General features: G+C 50.0%; 1 protein-coding gene across 3 annotated transcripts in view; it reads right to left on the bottom strand.

Annotated features, from left to right (window-relative positions):
* LOC147090650 (AP-1 complex subunit sigma-1A) overlaps positions 1 to 17842 on the bottom strand; it is a 65799-nt gene that overhangs the window by 23790 nt on the left and 24167 nt on the right. The window contains exons 1-2 of one of the 3 annotated variants that reach the window (XM_085977418.1): positions 14907 to 14961; positions 8211 to 8389 (exon numbers count right to left, since the gene is read on the bottom strand). In XM_085977418.1, coding sequence (XP_085833544.1) covers positions 8211 to 8389 — 179 coding nt within the window. In that variant the 5' untranslated portion in view covers positions 14907 to 14961. The other 2 variants (XM_085977417.1, XM_085977416.1) reach the window with 2 other exon arrangements.

Raw genomic sequence — 17842 nt, forward strand, 5'->3', positions numbered from 1 at the left:
CCCGCGAGAGAGAGAGAGAAGGGGCCCGCGAGAGAGAGAGAAGGGGCCCGCGAGAGAGAGAGAGAAGGGGGCCCGCGAACGAGAGAGAGAGAAGGGGGCCCGCGAGAGAGAGCGAGAGAGAGAGGGGGCCCGCGAGAGAGAGAGCGAGCCCGCGAGAGAGAGAGAGATGAGAGGGGGCCCCGCGCGAGAGAGAGAGAGAGAGAGAGGGGGCCCGCGAGAGAGAGAGAGAGAGAGGGGGGCCCGCGAGAGAGAGAGAGAGAGAGAGAGAGAGGGGGCCCGCGAGAGAGAGAGAGAGAGAGAGAGAGAGAGCGAGAGAGAGAGGGGCCCGCGAGAGAGAGAGAAGGGGCCCGCGAGAGAGAGAGAAGGGGCCCGCGAGAGAGAGAGAGAGAGAGAGGGGGCCCGCGAGAGAGAGCGAGAGAGGGGGCCCGCGAGAGAGAGAGAGAGAGAGAGAGGGGGCCCGCGAGAGAGAGAGAGAGAGAGAGAGAGAGAGGGGGCCCGCGAGAGAGAGAGAGAGAGAGAGAGAGAGAGGGGGCCCGCGAGAGAGAGAGAGAGAGAGAGAGAGGGGGGCCCGCGAGAGAGAGAGAGAGAGAGAGAGAGAGAGAGAGAGGGCGCATCGAGAGAGAGTGAGACGGCCCGAGCGAGAGCGAGAGCGAGAGAGAGAGAGAGAGAGAGAGAGGGGGCCCGCGAGAGAGAGAGAGGGCCCCGCCCGCGAGAGGGCCCGCGAGAGAGAGAGGGGGCCCGCCCAAGAGAGAGAGAGAGCGAGAGAGGGGCCCGCGAGAGAGAGAGAGGGGGCCCGCGAGAGAGAGAGGGCACCGCCCGCGAGAGAGAGGGCCCCGCGAGGAGAGAGAGGGGGCCCCGCCCGAGAGAGAGAGAGAGAGAGAGAGAGAGAGGGCCCGCGAGAGAGAGAGAGGGCCCCGCGAGAGAGAGAGAGAGAGAGAGGGCCCGCGAGAGAGAGAGAGGGGGCCCGCGGGGAGAGAGAGAGAGAGAGCTAAACCCAGAAAAAAGTCCCCTGAGTCAGCTGCTACTGAAACTAAGTACTCAGCCGGACCCTGACCAGCCCCAGACCAACACAGCCGTCCAAACACCAATCCGAGTGAACCAAATCATTAAAAAAATGCAAAGAAACCTACCTGGAACATTGGAACAAAATAACGAAAGCCAAAGCAGATTAGAATGTTACCGGGCCCTAAAAAGAGAATATAAACTGGCAGACTACCTCACGACCATCAGAGACACAAAACAGAGACAGACCCTCACCAGGTACAGACTAAGCGACCACCAACTGGAAATTGAAAAAGGCAGATACAAGAAATCCTGGCAGCCTAGAGAGAATAGAATATGCGATCAATGTCTGGCCGGCGAGGTTGAAACAGAGATGCATTTCCTCCTAAAATGCGAAAAATTCAACACATCAAGAAACATATTATTCAACAAGCTCAGCCAAACAACCCCAGATTTCAAGGAATTGGATGACCTGTCAAAATTGAGATTAGTCCTAGGAGAAGGAGACAGACCATACTAGGGGCCAAATATGTAACAACATGTCACAACCTGAGGACTGTTTAAAATTAAGACTGTTTAAAATTAATATTGAACGTACCAAATGAAGTACAAAGACTGTTTAAAATTAATATTGTTTAAAAGTAATATTGTATGTACCCAACAAATGTCAAATCGATTGACACCTACAGAATGTTGGAAAACTGTACCTTTTTGCTATGTAAGCTTTGGCAATATGGTTCTCTGTAAACTTTCATGCCAATAAAGCATTTGAACTGAACTGAACTGAACTGAGAGAGAGAGAGAGAGGGCCCGCGAGAGAGAGGGCCCGCGAGAGAGAGAGAGGGCCCGCGAGAGAGAGAGAGAGAGAGAGAGAGGGCCCGCGAGAGAGAGAGAGAGAGAGAGAGAGAGAGAGAGGGGGCCCGTGAGAGAGGGAGGGCCCGCGAGAGAGAGAGAGGGCCCGTGTGAGAGAGAGAGAGAGAGAGAGAGAGAGAGAGAGAGAGAGAGGGCCCCGCGAGAGAGAGAGAGAGAGAGGGGGGCCCGCGAGAGAGAGAGGGCCCCGCGAGAGAGAGAGAGAGAGAGAGAGAGAGAGAGAGAGAGAGAGAGAGAGAGAGAGAGAGAGAGAGGGCCCGCGAGAGAGAGAGAGAGAGGGCCCGAGAGAGGGCCCGCGAGAGAGAGAGAGGGCCCGCGAGAGAGAGAGAGAGAGAGAGGGAGGGCCCGCCGAGAGAGAGAGAGAGAGAGAGTACCCGCGAGACAGAGAGAGGGCCCGCGAGAGAGAGAGAGAGAGAGAGAGAGAGAGAGAGAGAGGGCCCGCGAGAGAGAGAGAGAAAATGAAATGCTCAAGTTCAGCAATATGGAGATGCAGGGTGCTGTACTCAAGTTATTCAACATCATATTACGTTCAGGCTGTTTTCCCGGTATCTGGTGCCAAGGACTCATCTCTCCCATATATAAAAGTGGAAACAAATCAGACCCAAATAACTACCGCGGCATCTGTGTCAACAGTTGTCTAGGGGAGTTATTCTGCAGTATTCTAAATAGTAGATTACTGGATTTTCTTAACAAACATAATATCCTTAGAAAAAATCAAATAGGCTTTCTTCCAAAACACCGCACCACCGACCATATCTATACCCTTCACACTCTCATTGAAAAACATGTACACCAAACAAAAAATGGGAAAATATTCGCTTGTTTCATTGACTTCAAGAAAGCCTTTGACTCTATATGGCACGAAGGGCTCTATTATAAACTTCTTCAGTGTGGAATAGGGGCAAAGTCTATGACCTTATTAAATCGATGTATCTGAAAAATAAATGCGGTGTCAAAATTGGAGACAAACGCACCGGTTTCTTCACCCAGAGAAGAGGCGTCCAGCAGGGCTGCAATTTGAGCCCAACCCTGTTCAACATATACATAAATGAATTAGCAGACATGCTGGAGAAAAGCGAGTCACCGGGTCTCTGTCTCCTGGATGGAGAAGTGAAATCCCTGTTCTATGCGGACGACCTGGTTCTGCTGTCTCCCACAGAAGAGGGATTACAGCAACAACCAGACCTACTCGACAAATACTGCCAAAATTGGGCCCCTAACAGTAAATCTAAAGAAAACCAACATCATGATTTTTCAAAAAAGGCCCAGGTGTCAGGAAAACAAATACCAGTTTACTCTCAGTGATACCATCATAGGACACACTATGAGCTACACTTACCTTGGTCTAACCATTACAGCATCAGGGAGCTTCAGCATAGCAGTGAATGCACTAAAAGAAAAAGCCCGAAGAGCCCTATATGCAATAAAAAGAAAATTCTACAACATCCAAATCCCAATCAAAATCTGACTCAAAATATTTGACAGCATAATCCTGCCCATTGCGCTGTACGGTAGTGAAGTATGGGGCCCGCTCAATCACCATAGCTACACTAAATGGGAAAAACACACAATAGAAGCCCTACATGCAGAATTTTTGCCGAAGCATTCTTCGCACCCAAAGGAAAACACCAACAAATGCATGCAGAGCCGAACTAGGCAGATACCCACTGATAATAAACATCCACAAACGAGCACTAAACTTCCTAAATCACCTCAAATCTAGCTCCCCAGACACCCTTCATTTTAAAGCCTTCCAGACCCAAGAGCTAAACCCAGAAGAGAGTCCCCTGAGTCAGCTGCTACTGAAACTAAGTACTCCTACTCAGCCGGACCCTGACCAGTCCCAGACCAACACTGCCGTCCAAACACCAATCCGAGTGAACCAAATCATTAAACAATGCAAAGAAACCTACCTGGAACATTGGAACAATGTAACCAAAAGCCAAAGCAGATTAGAATGTTACCGGGCCCTAAAAAGAGAATATAAACTGGCAGACTATCTCTCGACCATCAGAAGACACAAAACAGAGACAGACCCTCACCAGGTACAGACTAAGCGACCACCAACTGGCAATTGAAAAAGGAAGATACAAGAAATCCTGGCAGCCTAGAGAGAATAGAATATGTGATCAATGTCTGGCCGGCGAGGTTGAGACAGAGATGCATTTCCTCCTAAAATGCGAAAAATTCAACACAAGAAACATATTATTTGACAAGCTCAGCCAAACAACCCCAGATTTCAAAGAATTGGATGACCTGTCAAAATTAAGATTAGTCCTGGGAGAAGGAGACAGACCATACCTTGGTGCCAAATATGTAACAACATGTCACAGCCTGAGGACTGTTTAAAATTAATACTGAATGTACCCAACGATGTTCAACAACTTTAAATTAATACTGTTTAAACTAATATTGTATGTACCCAACGAAGGTCAAAATTGTTTGACACCTACAGAATGTTGGAAAACTGTACTTTTTGTTATGTAAGCTTTGGCAATATGGTTCCCTGTAAACTTGCATGCCAATAAAGCAATTGAATTGAATTGAATTGAGAGAGAGAGAGAGAGAGAAAGAGAGAGAGAGGGCCCGCGAGAGAGAGAGAGAGGGGGCCCGCGAGAGAGAGGGGGCCCGCGAGGAGAGAGAGAGGGGGCCCGCGAGAGAGAGAGAGGGGGGCCCGCGAGAGAGAGAGAGGGGGCCCGCGAGAGAGAGAGAGGGGGCCCCCCGCGAGAGAGAGAGAGGGGGCCCGCGAGAGAGAGAGAGGGGGCCCCGCGAGAGAGAGAGAGAGGGACCGCGAGAGAGAGAGAGAGGAGAGAGGGCCCCGCGAGAGAGAGAGGGCCCGCGAGAGAGAGAGAGAGAGAGGGGCCCGCGAGAGAGAGAGAGAGCGAGAGAGGGCCCGCAAGAGAGAGAGAGGGAGAGAGGGCCCGCGAGAGAGAGAGAGGGCCCGCGAGCGAGAGAGGGCCCGCGAGAGGGCGCGCGCCCGTGAGAGAGAGAATGCTCACAACGCACGAGCAAAGAGAAAACAAATGAGTGAGAGCGAGAGTGAGTGAGAACGTGCGTGGGACAAAGTGAGAGCCCGCACGCTCGAGAACGCCTGTGCAAGATGGGGAGCAACGAGAGAGTGGGATACAGGGAGCACTTGCTAGCACGGATGGCACTCGGAGATACGGCACCCATTGATGTGACTGTGAGAGAATGCCAGCGTGAGAGGGGGACGGGGAGGAGTTAGCACCACGCACACGAGGCGGGGGGGGGGGGAAAAAGAGAGATGAGCACGTGCAACAGGGAGTCAGGGATGGATGGGGGGTGCGTGTGCAAGTCTCTTGGCGGAACCGTCAGGGAAGTGGCATCACCAGTCGTTCTGGTGCGTCCTCGGGTTTCAACGGGTCTCAATCTAATGTTACGGCGGGGAGACCAGGAGACCCTATTCCCCCATCTCCCATGGAATTTCTATTGCACCAGAGAACACGACAGACCGAAAGGCAGAGCAACGACTCCACAACATGGTTCCCATCGTCGCATTGCCACCAAATCCCATTCCAATCGCAGCCCCTTAACCCTCTAATAAAGAAGCATATGGTCTGCATATTATAAAAAGGGACATAAAGGCACTGGAGAAGGTGCAAAAAAGATTTACTAGAATGATACCAGAACTGAGAGGTTATAGTCATCAGGAAAGATTGATCAGGCTGGGGCTCTTTTCTCTAGAAAAGAGAAGGCTGAGGGGTGACCTGATAGAGGGCTTTAAAATTATGAGAAAGGTTCGATAGAGTAAACATGGAGAAGATGTTCCCACTTGCGGGTTAAGGGCCAGGGCCAGAAATTTGGGTCGGGGGCTTCCCGCGGGCGCAAGCCCCCGACCTGCACTTACATAGCGCGCCGGCCGTTGAGCTGTGGGGCCCGCGTGGGATTCCGATCCTGAGCCTCCTCCAACTGCCGGCGCGCAGTGCTCGCCTATCCCAGGGGCGCAGTTAGTTTGAAGCGTCCCCTGGGATCACGTGGGCCGTGGGGGAAGCCAATCGGAGCAGGGAATCTCCAATCTGGAACAGTACCCATGGATTGGAGGGTAGCTAATGTTACCACACTATTCAAAAAAGGTGGTAGAGAGAAAACGGGGAATTACCGGTAAGCCGGACATCGGTAGTGGGGAAAATGCTAGAGTCCATTATAAAAGATGTAATAGCAGAGCACTTGGAAAACAGTGACCGGATCGGACAAAGTCAACATGGATTTACAAAAGGTAAATCGTGCTTGACTAATCTACTGGAATTTTTTGAGGATGTAACTGGTAAAATAGATAAGGGAGAACCAGTGGATGTGGTGTATTTGGACTTTCAGAAGGCTTTCGATAAGGTCCCGCATAAGAGCTTAGCGTGTAAAGTTAAGGCACATGGGACTGGGGGCAAGGTATTGACTTGGATAGAGAACTGTTTGGCAGATAGAAAGCAAAGAGTTGGAATAAACGGGTCTTTTTCCAAGTGGCAGGCAGTGACTAGTGGGGTACCGCAGGGATCGGTCCTTGGACCCCAGCTATTCACAATATATATTAATGATCTAGACAAGGGAACTAGATGTAATATCTCCAAGTTTGCAGACGACACAAAGCTGGGTGGGCGTGTGTGCGGTGAGGAGGATGCCAAGAAACTCCAGGATGATTTGGACAGGTTGTGTGATTGGGCAAAAGCATGGCAGATGCAATATAACGTGGATAAATGTGAGGTTATCCACTTTGGTGGCAAAAACACAAAGGCAGATTATTATTTGAATGACAATAGATTGGGAGAATGGGAAGTGCAACGAGACCTGGGTGTCCTTGTGCACCAGTCGCTGAAGGTAAGCATGCAGGTACAGCAGGCGGTTAAGAAAGGAAATGGTATGTTGGCCTTCGTAGCAAGAGGGTTTGAGTACAGGAACAAGGATGTCTTGCTGCAGTTACAGGGCCTTGGCGAGACCACACCTTGAGTATTGTGTGCAGTTTTGGTCGCCTTATCTGAGGAAGGATGTTCTTGCCGTGGAAGGAGTTCAACGAAGATTCACCAGGCTGATACCTGGGATGGCAGGAATGACGTATGAGGAGAGATTGGGTCAATTGGGCTTGTTCTCGCTGGAGTTTAGAAGAATGAGAGGGGATCGCATTGAAACTTATAAAATTCTGACAGGACTGGACAGACTAGATGCAGGAAGGATGTTCCCAATGCTCAGGGAGTCCAGAACCTGGGGTCACAGTCTAAGGATAAGGAGTAGGCCATTTAGGACAGAAATGAGGAGGAATTTCTTCACCCAGAGTGGTGAACCTGTGGAATTCTCTACCACAGAAGGCAGTAGAGGCCAATTCATTAAATATATTCAAGAAGGAGTTGGATATATTTCCTAAGGCTAAAGGGATCAAGGGATATGGGGAGAGGGCAGGGACAGGGTACTGAACTTGGATGATCAGCCATGATCTCATTGAATGGCGGAGCAGGCTTGAGGAGCCGAAATGGCCTACTCCTGCTCCTATCTTCTATGTCTATGTTTCTATTCATGGATTTGACAGGAAGACCTGTCAAATCTTTGAATAGAGATCAGCCCTAAAATCTAAGTAAAACCTCAAATAAATTTTTAAAAACATCACATTTTTAAAAGAACTATAAATTACATAAATTAACTATTTTAAACAAAAAATTAAATTTTTGAAAAAATTAAAGTTTTTAACAGGGCTAAAAATAAACTTACCTTTCTTTAAAGTATTTAAAAATGATAAACCTGTGGAAAAAATGTTTTAATTTTACTTAATTAACCTCTTACCTTGTTAAAAGCAGGCCTTGCGACTGCTTTTTTCCACGCGCAGCTGCTGGGGACTTACCCGCATGGAGAAACCTGGGAAAAAAAGCGGAAGTTCCAGGCGTTCACGCTGCCTCTCCGGCGCACGCGTTTGACCTCCGAACCCCTTCCTTCAAGGGAATGGAAGTTCCGGTTTCCAGCGCATGCGCGAAACCGGCACTTCCATTGGCCCTACGGGTAAGCACACCGTGCGTACTCACCCGTGGGGACCCGAATTTCTGGCCCACAAGACAGTCACTAATAAATGCAATCAGGAATTCAGGAGAAACTTCTTTACCCAGAGAGTGGTGAGAATGTGGAACTCGCTACCACAGGGAGTGGTTGAGGCGAATAGTATAGATGCAGTTAAGGGGAAGCTGGATAAACACATGAGGGAGAAAGGAATAGAGGGATATGTTGATGCGGTTAGATGAAGAGGGGTGGGAGGAGGCTGGCGTGGAGCACAAACACCGGCACGGACCTGTTGGGCCGAATGGCCTGTTTCTGTGCCGTATATATTTTGCAAGAAGGGGTCGCACCTCTTGTAAACAATCTTCAGGTCCTTCCACTCCAGGAAGCTGCACATCTTGGGCTTGCGTCCCAGCACAATCTGCATCAGCTCCCGCCCGAGCTTCTTCTTCTCCTTCTCCGATATGGCGATGTACCATTTCTGCAGCCTCAGCTTGCCTTGGCGGCTGAATAGCAGCATGAAGCGCATCTGTGGACCCAGAGAAAACCAGGGTGAGTCAGCGACGGACATTACGATCTAACCGTCGGGGGGGGGGGGGGTAGTTCTCTTCCCCCCGGTGTCCTGGGGGCCAATATTTATCTGGTAATTTATCACATTGCTGTTTGTGGGAGCTTGCTTGCTGTGCGAGAAATCGGCTGCCACGTTACCTACATTGCAACAGTGACTACACTTCAAGAGAACTTCACTGGTGAAAAGCTTTGGGAGGTCCTAAGGTTGTAAAAGGCGCTACAGAAATGCAAATTCTTTCATAAGAAATAAGAGCAGGAGTTGACCATTCGGCCCCTCGAGCCTGCTCCGCCATTCAATGAGATCATGGCTGATCTTCTACCTCAACTCCACTTTCCTGCCCGATCTCCCTATCCCTTGATTCCCCTAGAGTCCAAAAATCTATCGATCTCAGCCTTGAATATACTCAAAGACTCAGCCCTCTGGGATAGAGAATTCCAAAGATTCACAACGCTCTGAGTGAAGAAATTCCTCATCTCGGTCTTAAATGGCCGACCCCTTATCCTGAGACTGTGCCCCCTAGGTCTAGACACTCCAGCCAGGGGGAAACAACCTCTCAGCATCTACCCTGTCAGTCCCCCTCAGAATCTTGTATGTTTCAATGAGATCACCTCTCATTCTTCTAAACTCCAGAGAGGAGAGGCCTTTTGTTCTTTTCATTGAGACTTCTGGCTGTGCCGCTGTACAAGACCCTCAATGTATGTAATCTGCAAAGGGGGGAGAGTCTTGCAAAGCAGCACGAATGGTAATTCTGTACTCCACCTCAACTTAAAACGGAATGTAAATCCTTCTACATTTCAATAATATCATGACTTTATTTTATTCACTCCCCGATGGCAAGGCCGGCATTTATTGCCCAACCCCAGTTGGCCTGGCTCAGAAGGTCGCTAGGCCACTTCAGAGGGCAGTCGAGAGTCGACCACATTGGCGAGGGACTGGAGTCACATATCGGACCAGACCATGTTAAGGACGGCAGCTTCCCTTCCCTAAAAAGGACATTAGTGAACTAGTTTCAGGGTCACCTCTACTTCTACCAGCTTTTTATCTCCAGAAATCTCTGTTGTAATGTAGGAAACGCGGCAGACAATTTGCGCACAGCAAGCTCCCACAAACAGCAAAGAGATAATGACCAGATCATCTGTTTTTTAGTGATGTCGATTGCGGGATTGTCCTGACACAGAGGCGAGGATGCTACCAACTGTACCACAGGTGACACAGGGAGCTTTACTCTGTATCTAACCCGTGCTGTATCTGCCCTGGGAGTGTTTGGTGGGACAGTGTAGAGGGAGCTTTACTCTGTATCTAACCCGTGCTGTATCTGCCCTGGGAGTGTTTGATGGGACAGTGTAGAGGGAGCTTTACTCTGTATCTAACCCGTGCTGTACCTGCCCTGGGAGTGTTTGATGGGACAGTGTAGAGGGAGCTTTACTCTGTATCTAACCCGTGCTGTACCTGCCCTGGGAGTGTTTGATGGGACAGTGTAGAGGGAGCTTTACTCTGTATCTAACCCGTGCTGTACCTGCCCTGGGAGTGCTTGATGGGACAGTGTAGAGGGAGCTTTACTCTGTATCTAACCCGTGCTGTACCTGCCCTGGGAGTGCTTGATGGGACAGTGTAGAGGGAGCTTTACTCTGTATCTAACCCGTGCTGTACCTGCCCTGGGAGTGTTTGATGGGACAGTGTAGAGGGAGCTTTACTCTGTATCTAACTCATGCTGTACCTGCCCTGGGAGTGCTTGATGGGACAGTGTAGAGGGAGCTTTACTCTGTATCTAACCCGTGCTGTACCTGCCCTGGGAGTGTTTGATGGGACAGTGTAGAGGGAGCTTTACTCTGTATCTAACTCATGCTGTACCTGCCCTGGGAGTGTTTGATGGGACAGTGTAGAGGGAGCTTTACTCTGTATCTAACTCATGCTGTACCTGCCCTGGGAGTGTTTGATGGGACAGTGTAGAGGGAGCTTTACTCTGTATCTAACCAGTGCTGTACCTGCCCTGGGAGTGCTTGATGGGACAGTGTAGAGGGAGCTTTACTCTGTATCTAACCCGTGCTGTACCTGCCCTGGGAGTGTTTGATGGGACAGTGTAGAGGGAGCTTTACTCTGTATCTAACCCGTGCTGTACCTGCCCCGGGAGTGTTTGATGGGACAGTGTAGAGGGGGCTTTACTCTGTATCTAACTCATGCTGTACCTGCCCTGGGAGTGTTTGATGGGACAGTGTAGAGGGAGCTTTACTCTGTATCTAACTCATGCTGTACCTGCCCTGGGAGTGTTTGATGGGACAGTGTAGAGGGAGCTTTACTCTGTATCTAACCCGTGCTGTACCTGCCCTGGGAGTGATTGATGGGACAGTGTAGAGGGAGCTTTACTCTGTATCTAACCCGTGCTGTACCTGCCCTGGGAGTGATTGATGGGACAGTGTAGAGGGAGCTTTACTCTGTATCTAACCCGTGCTGTACCTGCCCTGGGAGTGATTGATGGGACAGTGTAGAGGGAGCTTTACTCTGTATCTAACCCATGCTGTACCTGCCCTGGGAGTGATTGATGGGGACAGTGTAGAGGGAGCTTTACTCTGTATCTAACCCGTGCTGTACCTGCCCTGGGAGTGTTTGATGGGGACAGTGTAGAGGGAGCTTTACTCTGTATCTAACCCATGCTGTACCTGCCCTGGGAGTGATTGATGGGACAGTGTAGAGGGAGCTTTACTCTGTATCTAACCCGTGCTGTACCTGCCCTGGGAGTGTTTGATGGGGACAGTGTAGAGGGAGCTTTACTCTGTATCTAACCCATGCTGTACCTGCCCTGGGAGTGATTGATGGGACAGTGTAGAGGGAGCTTTACTCTGTATCTAACCCGTGCTGTACCTGCCCTGGGAGTGTTTGATGGGACAGTGTAGAGGGAGCTTTACTCTGTATCTAACCCATGCTGTACCTGCCCTGGGAGTGATTGATGGGACAGTGTAGAGGGAGCTTTACTCTGTATCTAACCCGTGCTGTACCTGCCCTGGGAGTGTTTGATGGGACAGTGTAGAGGGAGCTTTACTCTGTATCTAACCCGTGCTGTACCTGCCCTGGGAGTGTTTGATGGGACAGTGTAGAGGGAGCTTTACTCTGTATCTACCCCGTGCTGTACCTGCCCAGGGAGTGTTTGATGGGACAGTGTAGAGGGCGCTTTACTCTGTATCTAACGCGTGCTGTACCTGCCCCGGGAGTGTTTGATGGGACAGTGTAGAGGGAGCTTTACTCTGTATCTAACCCGTGCTGTACCTGCCCTGGGAATGTTTGATGGGACAGTGTAGAGAGAGCTTTATTCTGTATCTAGCCCGTGCTGTACCTGCCCTGGGAGTGTTCGATGGGACAGTGTAGAGGGAGCTTTACTCTGTATCTAACCCGTGCTGTACCTGCCCTGGGAGTGTTTGATGGGACAGTGTAGAGGGAGCTTTACTCTGTATCTAGCCCGTGCTGTACCTGCCCTGGGAATGTTTGATGGGACAGTGTAGAGAGAGCTTTATTCTGTATCTAGCCCGTGCTGTACCTGCCCTGGGAGTGTTCGATGGGACAGAGTAAGTAGAGGGCACTTTACTGACCTTGATGAATAACAAATTCAACAAAATTATTTAACAAGACAGACATATTGAAGACCTTGCTGTGTTATGCAGAAAAATGTCAAAGTGCTTCACAGAGCAGAGTTTATTTCCAACTGCAATGACAAACACTAACGGGGCAAACACAACTATTTCACAAGATCCAACAAAGAGCAATGACTTCAATGACCAGTTAATCGTGTGTTTCGCGACACTGCGCAGATTGGCTGCCGCGTTTTCCTACATTACAACAGTGACTGCATTTCAAAAAGTGGCTGTAAAGCGCTCTGGGACGTCGCGAGCTCGTGAAAGTCGCTATTGAAACGCAAGTTCTCTCTTTTTTTGGTTGAGGGAATAAATTTAACAGGAGCGGACAAGCCCCGGATCGGCCTCTTGTTACCCGACTCTCGAGAAGAAAAAAAAATGTTCAGCGGACAATTCTAGACCTGTCGATTGCTCAGGCGCAGTTGAAGCCCAACAAGGACACGCCTGGTTGATATGTAAAGCACGAGGCATTATCCTGGAGCCTTTCACATGCAAGGCTGTTTACAGGAGAAAGATTAACCTCCAGTGTACTTATTTACCATTGAGGTCGACCATTCGTTCGGGGGGGGTGGGGGGGGGAGGAGGGATGAATGTCCTCCTCTAGGAGGTTCAGGGTCAGGAGGTTTTAAGCCAATTGGAGATTCATGGGGAAAAAAAACAATGCATCTCACTCAGATCTCTTTTTTTGTTTGGGGCCTGGGAGCAGGAAGCGGGGGGGGCGCGGGGGGGGGGGGAAACAAAAATCGAGTGACCAGCTGTTTCACTACTCATCCTAGCGTTTAGAAGAATGAGAGGTGATCTCATTGAAACATAAAATTCTTACAGGGCTTGACAGGGTAGATGCAGGAAGAATGTTTCCCCCTGGCTGGGGAGTCTAGAACCAGGGGTCACAGTCTCAGAATAAGGGGTCGGCCATTTAGGACTGAGATGAGGAGAAATTTCTTCACTCAGAGGGCGGTGAATCTTTGGAATTCTCGACCCCAGGGGGCTGTGGAGGCTCAGTCATTTATATTCAAGACAGAGATTGATAGATGTTTGGATATTAAGGGAATCAAGGGATATGGGGATAGCGCAGGAAAGTGGAGATGAGGTAGAAGATCAGCCATGATCTTAGTGAATGGCGGACCAGGCTCGAGGGGATGAATGGCCTCCCATTTCTTATGTTCTATGTAACTATGTATAAATTCACCAGGATCGATGACAGCTGGAGGGGAAGTTGTGCGATAATCTAACGTGAAGGTGAGAGATTCTTATCTACAGGTTTTTAAACTGATTGCAGCAGATCCATTAACAGAGCCTTGCTTCTGAAAACCAAGGGACCGGTCTGCATCTGACATGGGCGTCGAGGCAGGAAGTGCCCGTCTTCGGAGAGACCGGGGACGATTCCAGAGGCCTGGACTAATAATCCAGAGAACAAGAGCTCAAATCCCACCCTGACGGTTTGAGAATTTGAATCCAGTTTTTTTTCTAATTACAAAGCTGGTCTCAGTAAAACGTGACAATGAAGCAGTCGGATTGTCCCATCTGATTCACTGATGTCCTTCAGGGAAGGGAACCTGCCATCCTTACTCGGTCTGGGTCTACACGTGACTCCAGTCCTACCCCTACCCTGTCTGGCCTACAGGCGACTCCAATCCCAACAACTTGTAAGAACATAAGAAATAGGAGCAGGAGTAGGCCAATCGGCCCCTCGAGCCTGCTCCACCATTCAATAAGATCATGGCTGATCTGATCCTAACCTCATTTATATTTATATAGTGCCTTTAATTTAGTAAAACGTCTAAAGGCGCTTCACAGGTACGTTATAAAACAAAGTTCGACACCGAGCCACACAAGATATTCGGGCAGGTGACCAAAAGTTTAGTCAAAGAGGTTGGTTTTAAGGAGTGTCTTAAAGGAGGAGAGAGAGCTGGAGGCGGAGAGGTTTAGGCAGGGAATTCCAGAGCTTGGGGCCCAGGCAGCTGAAGGCCCGGCCAATGGTGGAGAGATTAAAATCAGGGATGCTCAAGAGGCCAGAATAGGTGGAGCGCAGAGATCTCGGAGGGTAGTGGGGCTGGAGGAGGCTAGAGAGACAGGGAGGGGCGAGGCCATAGAGGGATTTGAAAACCAGGATGAGAATTTTAAAATCGAGGCGTTGCACACCAACATGGTTAATGATTAAGGTTCTCACAAGATGGGCAATAAAGGCAGTCTTGACAGCGTCATCCACAGCCCAAGAAAAAAATCAAAAACACCCGAGGGGCTCGTCCATCTGTTCAGCTAAATATAAAAAGATGAAATGGTACAACATGAAGGGGACTTCTTCTGATGTTCGAGCCTACATTTGTCCCTCAACCACCACCGCCCAAACAGATTACTTGTGTGCGAATCAGCTGCTGTGTTTGCCTACATCACAGCGATTACATTTCAAAAGTAATTCAATCAGTTGTGAAGAAGTAAAAGGCCTGCTTTTGAAATCTCTCTGTGGACTCGCCCCCTCCCTATCTCCGTAACCTCCTCCGGCCCCACAACCCTCCGAGATCTCGGCGCTCCTCCAATTCTGGCCCCTTGAGCAGCCCCGGTTTTAATCGCTCCACCATTGGCGGCCGTGCCTTCAGCTGCCTGGGCCCCAAACTCTGGAATTCCCTCCCTAAACCTCCCCGCCTCTCTCCTCCTTTAAGACGCTCCTTAAAACCTACCTCTGCGACCAAGCTTTTGGCCAGCTGTCCGAATATCTCCTGATGTGGCTCGGTGTCAAATCTTCTTTGATTACACTCCTGCGAAGCGCCTTAGGGACGTGTTACTATGTTAAAGCGCTATATAAATACAAGCTGTTGTTGTATCAATGCAGAGTCTTTCTTTATTGTACTTACTCTGTATTAAACAGCGCATTTCATCCACAAAAAGATTACTAAAATATCAAGGGCACTGTGAACTATTTACACCTTCATGATGTCAGTGTTTTATAAGGAGCTGGAGACTCGTGGTTAATCAGTAACATTGTCATTTATTAACGGCAGAGTAAATTCAGCACAATCTTGAGCTTTCACCTTCTGTTGCAAGGTTGACACTTGTAATGCAAGGTGGCGCTGAGCCAACGGGCAGCAGACGTGTCCAAAAGACCATGTTTGTCCCTCGCCGCCGCTACCCTTCCCTAAGTTGACAGAAAAGCAGCCAGGAACCCTTCCCTAAGTTGACAGAAAAGCAGCCAGGAACATTTGGTTTAATAACGTCCGTCCTTCCCCTGCGGTCAGGATGGGAAGCTTCAGTCGTCTCCATGGTTGTGGTCAAGGGCAATGGTTTGAACAAACAGAACTGTGGGTTCTCCTGAAGCACTGGCAATCCCGTGTAATTAAAAACAGAACTATTATTCCGGTCATCATGCAGCCAGTTTGTACAATGGAATTCTACACAACGGTACACGGCAGTTGCCTCCAGTCCCTGCACAGCTCAGAGAGGAACACCCACATCTGAAAGAAGGACATCCCACCCATCCCTCGCGATATTCCTCAGTGAGGAAGGACATCCCATCCATCCCTCGCAGTGTTCCTCAGTGAGGAAGGACATCCCACCCATCCCTCGCAGTATTCCTCAATGAGGAAGGGCATCCCACCCATTCCTCGCAATATTCCTCAATGAGGAAGGACATCCCACCCATCCCTCGCAGTATTCCTCAGTGAGAAAGGTCATCCCACCCATCCCTCGCAATATTCCTCAATGAGGAAGGACATCCCACCCATCCCTCGCAATATTCCTCAATGAGGAAGGACATCCCACCCATTCCTCGCAATATTCCTCAATGAGGAAGGACATCCCACCCATCCCTCGCAGTATTCCTCAGTGAGAAAGGTCATCCCACCCATCCCTCGCAATATTCCTCAATGAGGAAGGGCATCCCACCCATCCCTCGCAATATTCCTCAATGAGGAAGGACATCCCACCCATCCCTCGCAGTATTCCTCAATGAGGAAGGACATCCCACCCATCCCTCGCAGTATTCCTCAATGAGGAAGGACATCCCACCCATCCCTCGCAGTATTCCTCAATGAGGAAGGACATCCCACCCATCCCTCGCAGTATTCCTCAATGAGGAAGGACATCCCACCCATCCCTCGCAGTATTCCTCAATGAGGAAGGGACCTTCTACCCACATTTAGCCATTCAGGCTCCGGCTTTAATACAACAACTTGCATTTATATAGTACGATTAATGGAGAAAAAGCATCCCAAGGTGCTTCCAGACGCAGAATGGATGGCGAGCCAAAGGAAGGCCACATTAGGAGCTCGGTCAAAGAGGTGGGTTTTAAAAGAGGATAGAGGTGGCAGGTTTAGGTAAGGAATGCTAGCGTCTGGGGCCTTTATCCCTCAACCAACATCACTAAAAGCAGATTATCTGGTCGTTATCACGTTGCTGTTTGAGGGAGCTTTTTTGTGCCGCGTTTCCTACATTACAACAGTGACTACATTTCAAAGACGTGCTTTATTGGCTGTAAAGTGCTGAGGTGATGAAAGGCGCTATAGAAATGCAAGTTCTTTCTTTTACCTTCGAAAACTTCATACATTCTCTCAAACACAAATTACATCAGTGTAGGAAAACTTAACAAGTTTACCTGAAACCCCCCCTCACTGCTATTTTAGCTGAAGATTAAGCCTGCTCACTAAAATAGCAGTGAGAGAGAAGCACATGTACTAGTATGCACTGTAACTACAGGAACACTATGCTCCACTTCACATTCCGACCGTACTTTGCATAGAATAGAACAACACAGTTCGGCCCAACTAGTCCAAGCCAGTGTTTATGCTCAATACGAGCCTCCTCTCAACCTACTTCATCTCACCCCATCACCGGCAGCAGCCCTGGGTGGAGCCGGAGCGAGGACACCGAGGATTTAAGCAGCGGGAGAGCGAGCGAGGCCCAGACTCACCGGCAGCAGCGGCGGCCCTGGGTGGAGCCTGAGCGAGGACACCGAGGATTTAAGCAGCGGGAGAGCGAGCGAGGCCCAGACTCACCGGCAGCAGCGGCGGCCCTGGGTGGAGCCTGAGCGAGGACACCGAGGATTTAAGCAGCGGGAGAGCGAGCGAGGCCCAGACTCACCGGCAGCAGCAGCGGCCCTGGGTGGAGCCTGAGCGAGGACACCGAGGATTTAAGCAGCGGGAGAGCGAGCGAGGCCCAGACTCACCGGCAGCAGCGGCGGCCCTGGGTGGAGCCTGAGCGAGGACACCGAGGATTTAAGCAGCGGGAGAGCGAGCGAGGCCCAGACTCACCGGCAGCAGCGGTGGCCCTGGGTGGAGCCTGAGCGAGGACACCGAGGATTTAAGCATTTAGATGAGCACTTGAAACGCCATAGCATACAAGGCTACGGACCAAGTGCTGGAAAATGGGATTAGAATAGACAGGGCTTGATGGCCGGTGCGGACACGATGGGCCGAAGGGCCGTGTTCTGTGCTGTATAACTCTATGACTCTCAGCATATTCTTCTATTCCTTTCTCCCTCATGTGTTTATCTAGCTTCCCCTTAAGTGCATCAATGTGGTAGCAAGTTCCACATTCTAACCACTCTCTGGGTAAAGAAGTGGTTTGTAAAGTCCTGACTTCCTTACTTGATTTATTCGTGTCTGTCTTATTTAGTCGAGCATTTATTGCCCATTCCTAACTGCCCTCGAGAAGGTGGCGGTCAGCTGCCTTCTTGAACCGCTGCAGTCCGTGTGGTGAAGGTACAACTGGGTGGCTTGCTTGGCCATTTCAGAGGGCAACTAAGGGTCGACCACGTTGCTGTGGGTCAGGGCAGCAGATTTCCTTAAAGGACATT

Source organism: Somniosus microcephalus, unplaced genomic scaffold, assembly GCF_052327205.1.
Source record: "Somniosus microcephalus isolate GS21.2 unplaced genomic scaffold, FLI_Smic_1.0 unresolved_chr4, whole genome shotgun sequence".
NCBI classification, from domain to species: Eukaryota; Metazoa; Chordata; class Chondrichthyes; order Squaliformes; family Somniosidae; genus Somniosus; species Somniosus microcephalus.